General features: G+C 37.4%; 1 protein-coding gene across 1 annotated transcript in view; it reads right to left on the bottom strand.

The window, feature by feature from the left end:
* LOC150091552 (neuropeptide receptor 15-like) overlaps positions 1–14,106 on the bottom strand; it is a 60,137-nt gene extending 46,031 nt beyond the window's left edge. The window contains exon 1 of the mRNA XM_090368891.1: positions 13,607–14,106. Coding sequence (XP_090225017.1) covers positions 13,607–14,043 — 437 coding nt within the window. The 5' untranslated portion in view covers positions 14,044–14,106. The remainder of the gene's footprint in view (positions 1–13,606) is intronic.
* Positions 14,107–16,418: the final 2,312 nt, after the last annotated feature.

Below are 16,418 nucleotides of genomic sequence, written 5' to 3'. Positions count from 1 at the left end.
TGCGTGATTTCCTCAATAAAAAAAATTTCCTAACAAATGGATCCAATTCCATGGTCTCCTCTTTCTCCAGATACCACGCCTATGGATTTCTTTGTATGAGGATACGTGAAGGACAAGGTGTATAGGACAAGATCACAAAAAGGATTGAACTGATTCGAATCATCCGTTGAGAAAAGATGAGCCGATTTCATTCTAAAACATTTGAAATGAAATCGGCTATTACAATAAAACTTTTTAATCGGGTGAATAATTTATAGACACGATTTAACACGATACTTTGGTGCGCCTAATAAAGTGGGCACTGAATGTATGTGTTTATTAGCTAGTAATTGGAAAGATGGGCACCTTCATTATATTTCGAACTTTCAACAGTAATATTTAGAGTTGGTTTTGTAGAGGAGAGCTGAACCTTGATCGTTTTCTCCACACGACAATTATTTCAGCTATTTCACGCCAGAAGTTTCACAATTATATTTTAACGGATGGTTGTTTCTGATTTTCAATTACCCCGAGGTATTCTTCATACAGGATTGCGAGCTAAGACTTGTACAACTTAGAAGTTTCAGATTAACCTTTCATCGTTGTATTAATTTCTAAAAATCAATATTCTTCTGCAGTTCTTCAAAGACAGTTTTCCATCGCTCTTTCAGTTTTCATAAATGCGTTGGTCAGAAATAAATATTATTTATCCACAACAACAAATCTGATTTGCTCATCACGAGATCGTCATGGTTACTAATTGCTAAAAACACAAAAGCAAAGTACCAAGAAAGGATAAGAGCATGTGTGTTCTAACCTCTCTTATATTAAATATCGGATAATGAGATCTCTGTATCTCAGCCTTGAATACGAAAATAGCAATATTTCTATCCTTACCATTCTGGTTTTACAGTGGTTAATTGTACACCACAATTGTTCTTTTTCTCAGAAAACAATTCTAATACGTCATTAAATCCACCTACGATAGTTGGAAATATTTCCGGTTTAATTATTTAGCTCGATAGTCTACAGCAATATAAAAAAAAGGTAATTTTTATTTAAAATATATCCAGGAACGAATTAGTGAAGACCTTTTTATTATAATTGAAGTAATCATTCAGCAGATTGTTAAGATTAATTTAGAAAATAATTAACGTATATTTATTTCTGTAAGAAAGAAATTATACATAAAATTATAAATATTATAAATTAACCGTTTTAAATTTTACGTAACTCTCATATCTACATTGAGTGATCACTTTATTAGGTACACCTACATTCGCACACCATTAAGCGGCCACCAGCCTGCATTGACAACTGGCAGGATGGATCGATGGACTGGTGTTGCTTTTCCCATATTCTGGTCCTTTTCTAAGCAGAAACTGGAATTCATCACACCCGTCAACACATTTCCAATCTTTCAGTGTTGATATTTCTGAGTCCACTCTAACCGCTCCATCTTGTTTTTTTTTGCTGACAGTTTTTGAAAAGTTTTTGTTACAGGATCACGTGGCTGAATACTGTCTGTACAAACAGTTGGCACGGTAGTGTTTCTATTTGTGTGGCGATCTGTGCTTACATTTCACTGGAAGTGGAGAGTAAAGATGATATGGAAACTTCTCTTGCCTTAAGCAACATACTGCCGTTGAGTTCCTGATAAACATGCGAAGATATCTTTTTTTGGGGGTGGAATGACAGGTTAAGAAAACGCCACAATTCAATTTATTCCTTCACTGAACCAAGATTAAACTTGGCTTCTTTTTCTCTGGCCGGTTGCGGCGACTGTGTATCTCTTGACATGGGAAGCACAATGCGAATGACTCCCGTCTGGAATTTCATTTAAATAACGCTATAATCACAGACATTCTCCTCTCGGGTGGCTGAGTTTTCGAGTTTCTACTCGAAACCAAAGATTGTATTTCCATTAATGTATGGACCACATATTCAGCAGTTGGATGACCAAGAGATAAAATGCAACAGAGCCTTGAATAGAATTAATGAATATTCTGAGCGTCTGACGAAATGGAAAGATGTAAAAGCAGTGAGATGGTTGAGAGCCTTCTTGGGTGTTAAGAGGACAAATACCATGTAAAAATCAGAGTAGAGGACACGAGGTTCATCGGATTACAATACAAGTTTCCATCTTTCATAACCACTGTCGCCGTTCACGACACCACTACAACTTCTCGGACCTGAAAACCTTTCTCTATACGCACTGTACGTGTCCGTGATTTTACACAGTATTTCCTTTTTTCTAACAACGAGAGAAATTGTCATCTCCGATCATGGAGTACCTTCTTTCTTTCCACGTTGTTTTTCCATCGCGAGTTTTCCCACTCAGCAGCCTTAATTGGACAGACCTTGGTCTATCTATTTAATATAATGGACGAGAGAAATTAATCTCGACAGCTTATCGAAGAAAGCAATAAACAGAGGACAAGAGCGAAAATTAAACCTATTTATAGGCTTCTCTGATACACTGGAGGGCTGTTGTGAAGTCATTGGAGGGAAAGCCTGAAATGAAAAATTCCCATAGCGATCTAACTTCGTTGACGTGTAATGGAGAAGTTACACTATCGTTCATTTTCTGGAACTAATAAATGACTCCCTGAAATTAATCTGCTACATTAATAACAGTTGCATTCTACTGCATAATTTATTATGGAATGTGAGGATTATCGCTATTCCATCAATGTATTTAGAAGTACCACAAATGCTTCATGATCAGCTGCAGCTTTATGACTCAAGATTCTTCTGGATTTTCAAAGAAACAAAACTGAACTCTAAAATAATTGATAGTTATATTTGCTTCATAGTCGACTCCATGAATATTTACATAGGTTGAAGAGCTTCAAAGTAGATGAGGGAATTTCTGAAGACATGGACAGATCATCTTCGGGGACGCATACTTTAGTAATGACGCTGATATTATGCGTAGAAAAGATGTCTCCAAGTGAGATTATACTGAATAGAAGCGATCGATTTCTTCCAGGCTGCTTTTATAGTGAAGTGTAAAATACGATTTTGTGTTTTCTCTTGATCTTGTTTGGTTTCTCAAAAAGGCATCTCAAATGACTTCTGATGGAAAGAACGCCAGATTATACATTGCCAGAAGAAATATATTCAAAATGGACACGCCCACGCATCATTTGCTTACGCATTTCGAAGTACGTAATGCACGGAGTATGAAAGATTTATTATATTGATGTTGAAATGGCGAGTGAATAGATGGACAGAACTGCATAGTTTATAGCAGTTTATATGTGACAGAAGGATTCTTTTAACCGTGTATACAGAAAGCGAAGGACAAGTTCGTGGCTCCATAGATGCGACATTATTGGAGGGAGGATTTCAAATAGTCAGTCCCAGGTAGAAGTAGATGCTGCATATTCTTCGTGGTTCTCTCTCTCTCTCCATCGAATGTGAGAGCAGAGCTCTGGAACAATGTGATCAACCCTAAAACACTAACCGAAGTTAATTGATTTTTTTCCACGATTATGCGCACAGTCAAGCAGATTATTACAATCTTTGTTGGAAAATGGCAGCGAACATAAACAGAGGTATCTCAATAAATAATTGATCGTTGCTCTCAGATGGACAGCGCAGATTTTATATCAGATTTACCTGCAGTCGAGTTGACAGATCACGCTGTGTATTTTTTTCAAAATCCAGCGCAGAAGTCAACAATTATCAGAAATAATGACAATGGAAGCTGTTCAGGCGCTGCTGAAGCCCAGACATCGGCGTTAGATCTATAAGGAGGTCAAGAGCCCCTCACGATGATATGTAATTTTATATTTAAAGTCTAAAAAATGAAACAGAATTTATAAAAAGCTAGCTTATCCTGTGGATATTCTCAAACGTTCACGTGAAACGTGTTTCCAGCATATCACAGTATTCTCTTCTTGGTTTGAAACCCAGAAACATTTTCTAATGAGACGTAATATCGAAACTATCGCTTCTATGGGTTTTACAGGGATCAATAACGGGGAACAAACTGCAGACATTTGGCAATATTTCGTTCAACTCTAAAAAGATTTTCTTTATAAAATGTAGATTCAATTGTAGATTTATTTGTTGGAGATGCTACCACTTGAGCTCTTGTGCCATTCTCACTTGATTGATCTCTTACAGTCCTCATCCAATATTTTTATGCCGCCAGCCAAATTGCCAACGCAGATCAAAAACATGTCAATTTGTTTTTTATAAAATCGTTGTGCCCAACAAGATGAGAATATAAAATCGTTGCAGTTGAAAGTTTTTAAAATTGGACTTCTGCTGAATACTAAAAGCTTTTGACGAATTATGGAAATAAACGATGGATCTATATTTTGCATAAATGTTTGGTGTGAGATCCTTTTTAGTGTTGTATTTAAAATAAAATGTAGCAAGATGGTTTAACGTAAGGAAACAGACCTTGGAATAAGATGGTTCATGTTTTAAATAGATTGAAATGTACAAAAGTCTGATCCAGGAATAAAATTTGGATGAAAACTTTGTCAAAAACATGAAATATGGTGCATCAGTATGGTATTATACTAATCTTTTAAGATGACTAAGAACATCAGTATAATACCTTTTTAGTGGTATCTCTTGACACTGAAATGATCGTAGATGAAGCCATTTTTATCCCTCACGGGCAGCACAGTGGTTATAATCACTTTCTTCCCGCGTGGGGTGGAAAATGCCTGGGTTTGAATCCCATCAATGACGGGAGGTAGGCATGGGTCACCCCCCCCTCATCACAACGTCTCTGAAATAGTCGGTCGCAGTCAGGGATTGCATAGTAGATATTTGAGAAGTTGCAGCTGTTTGTTCAGAGGGTTTGTTGAATTGGAAGGGACTTCGATTATGTTGGTATAGAGTTTCGCAACCAGAAACCCTAGAGGGAACCTGATTGAGGTTTATAAGGCTCTTAGAGGGAGTTAGCAAAATGAATGAAGGCAGAATTTCATGGTTATAAGCAATTCCAGAGCCAGAAGCCATAAATTCAAATTACAGGGAAAGAGGTTTGGTTGTTAGTTGTAGGCGCATCAGTAACTTCGGCCATATTGCGCCGTATGTAAAACCCGAGTATCGGGGAGGAAAAACAATGCTACTCACGTTTGGCAACGACTAACTCAGCCACGTTGTGAAAAAACCTATAAAAATTCTTGGCGTCATTGATGGGATTCGAACTCTGGTCTTTTCCATCCGGTGTGGAGAGGGCGGCGATTATACGAATTGTGGTACTGCGAGGGTGGGAAAATATCCTTTAATTTAAATTTATGCCCCTTAGTTCTAAAGTTCTTTAAACAGTGAGAATACCACTTTCATTAATTTTACTAATCCCTATCAGAGCCTCGTAATCTTCAACGAGGTCACCTCTGAGACCCCTGGTTGCCATGGTCTGTAGCCCGCATAATCAGTCTTTCCTCGTACGGTCGTCCTTCTGCCGATCTCGCCGTTCGAGCTGCCCGTCTTTGGACCCTTTCAAGAAGCTCAAATAGCTTTTTTCATCGGATTGGTCTCCATACTTGAACACAGAATTCCAAATGTGGTCTTATAAATGCCTTATACAGTGCGATTATGATCTCCCTATCTCTACAAGATAACGCTCGATAAATCATTGATAAGACACCATGGGCTTTCCTGGCTACATGTCTAGAGAAAACTTCATATCTGCCCGTTTTGTAAATTCCAGATCCCTTTCTTCCTCCACTGTTTTTAATTCAACTCCACAAAGTGTATAATTTATTTGTAGGTTGCTCTTTCCCAAGTGTAAGACCCTGCATTTAATATCATTAAACCATAGCTCTCTGATCATCTCTGAAGTCTGTTCAAGTCATCCTGAAGTAGCGCTGCTCGGCACTGATTATTAATGACTCTACCAATCTTTACGTCATCTGCAAAGTTTGACATCCGCCCTCTATCCCTTCGTCGATGTCATTTATGAAAGTGAGAAACAACAGTGGTCCAAGAACCGATCCTTAAGGCATCCCACTTCTGACATTACACCAACCTGAAGAATATCCATTAAGCACAACCTTCTGCAATCTGCTGTACAGCCACCCAGCAATCCATCTTAGAATCTTTCCAGTAATCCCAACATGTTCCAGCTAATACTGTAACCTTTAGGGACTAAGTAAAATGCTTTGCTAAAATCCACATAAACTATGTCGAAATTGTTGATTACTGGATCAAGTTCCCTCCACAGTAGCTGAGGCCCATAGTTTGAAGCAAATCAAAGTTCAATTGGACAGTTACGTACGTGAGGAAGGAAACGCATAATTTGTATTTTCATATCTGGGTACTTTCAGCACAGCAAAAAAACTTTTGGAATTCAAAGTTGACCTTGTTTCCAATCTGATACAAAAATACAGCATTATTGAATCTTTTCTTTTCCTTCGTTTTTGTGGAAACCATTGATGTGCAGAAACTGCGGTTATATTCGAAATCAGCGTGTCCTATTTCTTGAATAAACATCAAGGAAAGCAGATAAACAGGACTTCATTCAAATCTCTTTAAATTAATGAATTTTCTGTCAGGAAGCTTTTATTATTCTCCTGGGGCGAAGTACATTTTCATGAATGCTTCGTTGGATGTAATTCAAGTTTCCAAACTGGAAAATATCATCATCGAATTCGTTAATGTGACACACGACTAAGTAGAAATCAGATGCATTCAGAAAAACTAGACTTCTTACATCTATTCAAAATCTTTAAATGTATTCAGCAAGATAAACGTCTGATTTCATTGTGTTAAAGTTTTGTGAGCTAAACCTTTCCTTCGTGAAACGTCTTGAATACCGTTGAGATTACTGAACTGGGAATTAGCATAATGGAATGCGGTACGTACATACAAATTTTGGTCCATTTTCCTTTCAGATATTAAATCAAAAATTCCTTTCAACAGGATAATGGTACAGAGTTACAACCATTGGTCCTCTAAGCAACCTAAATAGCGTCTGTATTTCGTCGATAAGTAAAATATCTTTTCCTTGCCCATTGTATCAGATGGAATTTTACTCCACAGTCATTCTGACTTTGGGAATTTATGTTAATTCTTGAAATGTAAATAATAAACCCTACTAAAAGACGAATAACGGAAAGCTAGAAAGTCTTAAAGAAGACGCTGTCTTGAGTTAGAAATTTTATGGACAACAAACTATTAAAATTCAAGATTTGCCGTGCCACATTAGTACAAGCCCTTAACAAATATTACTAATTGGAATTTGGAGATTGTTGTTGAAGAGTTGTAGAGCATTAGCGACTAAGGCAGTATTGCTTCGTGTGTTTTGAGGTCAATTTTCTGATTGCTGGACGAAAAACCCGAGTTTCCGGGATAAAAAGCCATGTTACCATTGCCTGAGACCGACTAACTCAGCTGCAAAGGCCCATAAACATTCCTCATCATCGACAGGACTTGAACTCAAATATTTTCCACCCGGTGTAGGGAGGACAGCCTGGATTCCAAGGAGCTTATCTTTAGCTAACAAACAGTCGACCACTGGAATAAAGTTGCATTTCAGGGTCGCTGAAGTTGAGAGTTTCAGGAAATTCGTGGGTAGAGCACGACACGAAAGGGAAGTTTTTTAATAACGTTCTCCAGTCAAAGTGCTATTAATAATGATAAGGAGCGTATGGCAACCCGCTACTGGTTGGCACAGTTTGAGGCTCCCTATTAGCTACTCCTCTCCCACAGTTTCTCCAATACGCCATGGCCAGTTACATCACAAATCCAGACTCTTCACAGAAACTAAACGACTGAGATCATGCCAATCGGGTCAACTGATGCGAAATACGTCTAACTTTATTAAGGAAATGTCCATCGCTGCTGTTCCCGGAACTGGGCAGATTGGCTTGATCGATGTCCAGTACACTTTCCTACAAAAAAAAAAAAGTATTGGGACATTTGTCCCATGACTATTTTGCAGTAGAGTGTATACTTGTACATTTTCGTATTTGCCGTCGTTATTAGATTTTGGATCATTGCATGATTATTCATATCGAGATTTATATGGGTCATTGCAGTATGATTCGATCGCAGAGGACGATTTTTGAATAGTTCATGCGCATGTACGCCGAAACGAAGTCGTGCTGAAACTGTGGGTGGACCCAAGGACAGCAGAAAAGATTGGTTTCAACCAACCTTTTCTACTTGCTGTTGGGTGTTGACCGGCGGTATAATTCTTGCACCCAGGGTCTCTTGAACTTGAAATCGTCATGTTTAAAAAATGGACCTGCCAGAGATGAGTAGCTAGGTCCATTTTTACAAACATAATATACTCCTAATATATAAAAAAAAATTTCCCTGATCTCACCGGAGACCGATTAACTCGGCCACGGTGGGCAAAAGCCCATGAACGTTTCTTGTGTCATTGACTTTTTCGCAAGATTATTAACCGCAAGATAAACATTTTAGATTATGTACTATTTAAAAGATAAAGATAGTACAAAAAATATTAAAGTAAAAGAATTTTAAATTTTATAAATAAAATATCTAAATTGAAAGCTGGTTCCAAATTGCTGGCGAATTGTTTAAGTTTTTAATGAAATTTGACGTCGTATTGCAATTTAAGGGAAAGGTTACGTGACGAAGAAGCAGTCCATTAAATTCATGAAAAATAAATTTAATTTCCGATGTTTATAGATAAAGCAATGTTGAAAAGAGGAAAGCTTTGAATTGGTAGTTGCATCGACGAAAGTGGAAGCGAAATACTTTAAATTTAGCAGTCCAAGGATAAAAAATGGACAAGAAGATATTGATGAATGTAATTCAAATGACGAAGAGATGAAAGTTATAAGAAAACAACATTGGATAAACTCGTTAATTTATTTAAAAAGACTGCAACGGTCTTCTTATCAGATAATTGGGTTGCACTGCAAGAAAAGGAAAAAGACCAGAAATCAAAAGCAAATGAGGTAAATAATGAACAAAAACTGCATTCATTACTTTCAACGAAATTAGAGAACTGAGAGAAATAATCATTAAAGAATTATATATTAATACACTGAGTTATGAAAGGCAAATCGGAAAATATGCTGGGCAATAAACGTCATGGGAAAGCCAATTAAACTACGATATTGAAGCAAAAAAGATTAAACCTAAAAATGTGAATACAATACTTTTTGCTACTCGTGTTATACTACAATTATACCAAGTGAACTGATGCTGACATTCTTTTTATTGTCGCTTAATCAAAAACAATTCATGGAGGTCAGGGTTATTTGATATGGGCGATATGTTATGACGCAACAGCGTTGTTTTTGAATTTATGGGTAAAACATTTCATATTTGAAATATGCAAATTAGCTGACGTGTTCCTGAAATTGAGTACCCACCAACGAGTTCTCAAGTCGTTAATTAAAGGGTTCTAAAGCGCTGGTGGTATTGAAGCCTTTTTCAGGAGAGTGGTTCATAACTCAAAGATTCTGTACAATGGCTGAAGACTCGAAATTTGTCTTCCCAAGTCCATATCCAGACATGTTAGGTCCACCCGAGAACGATTTCATAAACTACTTGTCGATTTGCCTGTTTTGATGGACTAAAATCTGAGGAATTTTGTTTGGATTAGGACCGGTAAGCAGATATTTGATGAAACAGAAGATACAGGACTAATAAATACGATAAGAATCACATTTGGAATGATAGAAGGACCATGGAAGAAGGCCGGGTAATTCTGATAATACAAGAAAGTGTTTTTGTATTTAATAAGCCCAGCAAAAAACGGAGAGCTCAACTGGTAGCCTAATAAAGACAGAAATTGAAAGATATCATTAATGTACAACGTACATGCAATTGATTATCATATGAAGATTTAATTTTTTCAAACAATGAAGGTCGATGAAAGAATCAAACAGTTTCCGTTCATATTTTATCACCTCCGTTTAACATAAAAGTAGCAATATATTTGGGGTTGGAAAACTAAGTTTCCAGAAGGGAAGGAGCCTTATGTCTCATTCTCATATCGACCATGTCTGTTATCACTTCTACTGCTTTTGAAAAGTCTGTCGAGTTGCTAATAGATATTTCAAAAATCTGTCGAGTTTGTAATAGATATTGGAAGTTACCATCGTCCCAAGAGGAAGCACTCCACATTAGTCTGGTGACAAGAGTCTAACCGCATGCATGACAAGTGGCGTAACCAATTTCCTGAATACTTGATGTGAAAACAGTTTCATTCAAACGGTGAAAATTAATCAGATGAGTCAGTTGAATAGCGGACTTCTATCAAATTAAAATGTCTTAACAACGGGAGGGCACGAGAGAAACGCTACAGCTGGGAAAAGTCAAAGATGTCATCTTTCAATATCTCCAGAGTTCAGATTGATTTGATGTTAATTAATCTGTAAACAAACAAGATTTCATGGTGTACTCCTGGTACAATTAATAAGTTTCAATATAAGTGGTCCGAGGGAAGAAACGTTTGGGACTCCAAGATTATATTTGAAAAGAAACAAACTTTATGTACTGAACACCAATTATATGTTGAAAGAGAAGATACAGGTCAGTTAATTGGAATCTACTCCTAGAAAGATGGGAAGGTATTAGAATGTAATATCTCTAGAGCGATCATAGGGTGTACTCGAACAAATAAATTATTAAATCAAACAGAGCAGGAAAATTGATCATAACTATTTCATTAGCATTTTTCAAACCTAGTGGAGATGTTTCTAGCTGAAGTTTAGTTTCCAGCGAAAACAAATAATTAAAATAGCTAAAAATCTTTTAGGATGTTCCGTACATTTAGTTGAAATCCAATCAAAACTGGAAGATTTTTAAATATGGGCTTTTTTCAAATCTCCTAGTCCAGTTAATCAGTCTCAGAGAGTTGAGTTATTCAGTACCCGGGGGATTTTTATTCAGAAAAACACAGTGACCATAGAATACATTAGTGGGCCACAGCCTTAGTTGCCTTGGTACAAAAAGAGCAGAGAAAAGCCCAAATTAACATTAATCCCTCCAGAATTAAACAGAAAACTTTCTGCAGAAGTGAAAACGTACTTTATAATTAGATGTTCAGTGAGAAAATTAGCTACCATGTTTAAGTTTTAAACTTCCTTCCTGAAGTCTAATTACACTTCTTCCTGATGAGTCTGTCTTCAGTAGATCGTCGTTGATTTGCCAATGATGAAAATTTATTTTTCTACAGCAATAATTATATTTGTACTAGGAAATTGGTGAAGCAGAAATATAACTACGAATGTTATCTTTGAGACGACTTTGCATCATGATTGCAATCACGCTGCAGATAACTGAAATGCCATATTAGATAAGGTTCTCTTTTCTCGCTCTTACTACTTTTGATGGTTCTGACTTTAATTTTGATACTTTATACAGCGTCATATAAAGTAATTTCCTGAAATACCCTTTATGCAAAACTAAATTTGCATTAACAGCATTTCAGGGAATTTTTGGACAGAATTTTCAAACGAAGCAATCCTACATGGTGTATAGTGGAATAGTTGAGTTCTATAAATTGATGGAACTTTATATAGTAAGTTTAATTAGTGCATACTGTAAATAAAGTATTTGTTGAATGGGTTTTTAGGCGCATCATCAACTTTTGAGCTGTATATAATACGTCTGCAAATGCGTGTGTTCTCTGGTCGATTTTCTGTTTGCTGGACACACAAAACCAGAATTTCCGGGAGGGGAAACCATACTACTCTCTCTCCTGAGACCGACAAACTCTGCCGCGTTGTGGAAAAGGCCCATAAAAATTAAGGTCTCGTCAATGATGGGTCTTTGATGGCCCATCATTGATGGGATCCGAACTCAGGTATTTTCCAGTCGGCGATTCTACCAATAGTGCTACCCATGAGGGCGAAGTATTAAATACCCTTTGGAAGAGATGAAATGAGCTCTTTCTCTTTTATATGCAATGAAGTCTGATGCAGATTGCAATTTTTTCCATCTTCTATACATTTATTGTATCTTAATGATTCCCCTCTTACAGATATTGGAAAATTTGGTACAGATGGGAGACGATTTTATTGATAATTTGGGTTTTTCATCAATCAAAGGAGCAGACTAACCAATCATAGAATACACTAACCACAAATTTTAAACAGCTGAACCCAATCCCGTTTTTTTATACTGCATTTTCTTGATAGTGCATTTCTTCTATCTCTCTCTCTCTCTCTTCCATTCTCCGCTAATTTCTCGTTTTATTTCAATGAAGTTTCTTCCGAAACTCGAGCGCTGTGGAAGCGTTTGTCTATTAATGAAAGCGACACCCTTTTATTCCTATCGTATTCCCATCGAAAAGACAGCTCTGGAATTTCCAATTCGATTTCCTGCGATGGTCTTGTCTTTTTTTTTTTTTTTTCAATGGGCTTAACCGGAAGAACAATTCTCTCGCTAGAGCTCTGAAAAACAACGTCTGCTGCTTTGTCCCCAGTCATCTCAAGCTAACAGTAAATAAGGTTCCTTGGCTGACGAAATCTATCCGTTAAAAGAAGCAGCAAAGGAGGCAAGCAAACCTTTAACCATTGTTATGATAACATCCTTGGATTCAAGAAAGCTCCCTACAGATTAGATGACAAGTTCCTCCCCTATTCACAAAGGGAGATCAAAGGGCGAAGTGAGCAATTACAGACCTGTAAGCTTGACCTTTGTTCAGGGAAAATAATTGAGTCAATGGTTAAAGAAGTAATACAGGGTTATCTTGATAAAATGCAGTTAGATGGAAATTGCAGCATGGATTTGTTAAGGGGCAATCTTATATGACCCATCGGATTCGTGTTATAACTCAGTAACGAAGGAAGTAGATGCAAACAATCATTTTGACATCAAATGTACTCAGGTTTTAGAACAGCTTTCGACATTGTTTCACACGAATGACTGCTATACGAACTCGAGAATTGTGGAATTAAAGACAAGTTACTGCTATGGATAAAGAAATGGTCGAGTGAGGGAAGTATAGTTGGAAGAAATCTAGATTCCATGGTCATCAACAAATATTGCCCTTCTTGAATTGATGTTATTATTGAAGTCCTTCAGTGTTCGGTCCTGGGTCTCTTACTGTTTTCAATATTTATCAATGACATTGATGAAGGCACTTGATATGCCTTCATCAATCAAGCTTACTCTAAGTTTTCAGATGATACAAAGGTTGGCAGGGTGGTTAATGATAGCAATCAAGCCTACTACTGTAACGGCATGTAGGAATTTTTCCTGTACGGACAAGGAGGTAATTATCCCGCATCTTGAGTACTGGATACAAGTGTGGAAGTCTTATTTTAGGAAGAACATGGATCTATTGGAAAGAGTGCGAAGAAGAACAAGATGATAAAAGGGTATTTTATCAAGAAATTGCAGACTCTGGAGACTAAGCACCTAAAAGAACAGGCGGCTAGTTCCATAGAGGAGACCTGATTCAAGTGTTTAAGGCTTTAAGTGGATTGAGTAAACTAAGTTCTTATGGCAAGTTACTCTTTCTGGAATTGCAAATTATAAGGGGACTTAAATTTAAAACTCAGTTAAGTAAAATTTAAATTCATGAAAACACCATTTATTTCTTAATATAAAAATTTTATAATAATACTGGTTGAGGTGGACTTAATTTTTCATTTCCAAGAAGATTATCCAAAATTTTATATTTTCAGTTTAAAAAATATAATCTCTTTCACACATGTCTTACCTTTCAACACATACGCCTACCAGAGTCATCACTGAAGCGTATAAAGCGAACACTTCGATAAATCGCAGTACTTTACAAAGGGGCAGCCCCAGTAACCATCCTTTGTTTTCCATGAACTGTACGATATCTGGAATGCACGCAATCATCACTATGAGGTCACTAACGGCCAGGTTCATAATAAACAAGTTAGTGACCGAGCTCCTCATTCTCTTATCTCCCATCACGGCGTAAATCACCAGTAAATTACCCACCACACCCACAGTGCCGATGACGAAGAACAGAACGGACAAAGATATAATGGTAGCAAAAGACGTGGGTGCTGGACGCTTTCCTTCGTCCACCAAAGTGAGATTATTGTAGTCTTCCGTGTAGTTCGATATGTTGAGGTCAATAGACACTTGAGCTAACGATAGCGGGGTCAGGAAGTCGAGAGACATTGCAGACCCACAGTGCAAAAGACGATTATACGCGGAGAATCATTGAGTTCGACCACGGAGGCCCGACTTAGGTCCCAGTTTTTGTGGATGACAATTCACGCGGATCTCTCAGCCCTCCTGGTTTGGTTTTCTTACTTTACGTATGCCGAAGAATAAGACAAAGGCGAAGAATCATTTTCTTAAGAGTCTCTTTTCCGTCATTCATCAAGGAGAGTTTGAGAAACTTTCAACTTTTCTCTCTTCGCTGTCTGCGCTAGTTTCCGTATCTCTTCCAACGGTTTCCTTCCCGTCACGCTTCGATCAGACTGGTAGCGACTGTTCTGCTCCGCCACTCTTCAAGACACGAAATGTGCTCCTTCGTACGCCATCTAGCGTCGCAAAAATTCTTCGGAAGAAGAGTCGCGTTCTGCGAATAGGTTGCGAACTTCGTATTTAAGTCGAAAACTCAGAAGAGTCTTGTTAGGGATTATATCTCCAGTTTATGGTAAACATCTTTTAAATGTTGTTAGGCCAACATCATTTACGAGTATTCGATGAATTTCCAGTCGCTTTAGTATCTTCGTTTGCCTTCAAGTGATTTAACATTCGTTGCTGCCTTTTCCAGGCTCGAATTTCGTCAAGAACCACGCCATCCGTGGCACAAGGTGGTCTCGTTTGAGGATGCCGAGAAATGTCTTTTCCGAAAACTCTGGTTTTTCATCCTGCAAAAACAAGTAAAGCGAATTTGCTTCGGTGCAAAAGCTAATAAAACAAACAGAAAAAATAATCTTGTTGGATTCCAATACGAATTAACAATCAGACAACTTAAAGCCAATAAAATAATTTATTTATTTATGAAGTCTACATACAAAAAGGGTTCAGAAACAAGCTGGTTTCTATAGTCTTATGAACTAATGTAGTAGAATTGGAGGTCGTCAAGGGTCTTCTGTTGTAATTCGATTTGTTGAGGTCATTTGGTGAAGGTTCCAAGTCAACTGAACTGGTTGACTTGGAACCCTTAACAACCGCAGCCTTAAACAGAGCTGGTATTAATGGTCACAAATCTTGGCCTAAACAGAAATGGGTTACGAACTTCAGGAAGTGTTCGTGAATTGGTGCTTGACAAAAAAACCCGAGTTTCCCGGAGAAAAAGCCTTGCTATCTACACTTGTGTTTCTGGGAGGGAAAACCTTGCTCTCTATGCCTAACTCAGCCACAGAGTGGGAAAAAAAGTCGATAAAAGTTCCTGGCCTCATTGAGGGGACTCGAACCCTGGTGTTTTTCATCTGGTGTGAAAAAGGGGCGAAGCCACTTTGCTACCCACGTAGATCGCTTTAAATTATGGAAATACGGGTTTTAAACAATTATTTCGTGCATGATTTACTTTTCTGAAAGAAAATTAAGGCCAATAACGCCAAGATGTAGTATAAATCTAATTAAGAAATGTCAGGTATCAATTATTATTCAACTTTTGGAAAAGCGAAAAAAAATGTCAAAGTTCTTTTTTAATAGTAGTTCAACAGACTTGTCACTAAACAGTTTCTTGATGAGAAAATTAGAATCTGAGAACAGGCAGGAGCATGGTTTGGACGTTGGTAATTCAGGAGAATCCAATAGGAACCTACGTAAACAGAGCATCAAATGCAAAGACGTTTCTACTGGTTGATCTCTTTGGTTCCAAGGAACCTAATCTTAGTAACTTTCTTTCAGTTGAATTAGGAGAATCAATTACTTATCGTAAGTAACAAATTTTATTGAAATATTAAAATATAAGCTGATGACGTGTTGCAACATTTTCTCAATGGCCAGAAGAATCACAATGGCTGAATATGGATGAGTTTATAGAAATAAGTGGAAGTGCAGAGGAAATTATACAAAGTTGCGATAATAACAACACAATTAAGCAAAAACGTCAGAGTTTCAACACAGGATGCATGCATAAATTCTTTCACTGTTATAATGCCAACGCTATAATAAATTTATGGCTTGTTGCACACTTTATAGCGATGTCTGCTTACAAAGATCGCGTCATTACCACATCTTTAGAACTGTTGTTTTAGATGAAGAACAAGAGTGGGCACTGTTCACACAATGTACGCAGAACGTTTATAATTTTGGTGACCGTTGAAAAGTTGATGTCCTCATTGGTCGCTGGAGCTTGCAGTAAAACTTCGACACACTGTTGATCTATCGCAATATGCAGATTGATCGATCCGTTACTTTAATACCAACGGGAATCTAAATAAAACCTTACGAACACCGAATGATGAACATTTATTGCTGCTGCAATAACACAAACAACAAACATTGCAGTGTATATAAATAACGCGCTGATGGTGTGCCTCTCCGAGAAATGCAGGAAGCAGACGGCCTACAACCCTACATAGCTGATAATA

The sequence above is a fragment of the Mastigoproctus giganteus genome, chromosome 1, assembly GCF_048544385.1.
Source record: "Mastigoproctus giganteus isolate SK-2022 chromosome 1, ASM4854438v1, whole genome shotgun sequence".
NCBI classification, from domain to species: domain Eukaryota; kingdom Metazoa; phylum Arthropoda; class Arachnida; order Uropygi; family Thelyphonidae; genus Mastigoproctus; species Mastigoproctus giganteus.
The sequence above is the reverse complement of the archived record's forward strand: the minus strand, read 5'-3'. Positions and strand labels throughout refer to the sequence as shown.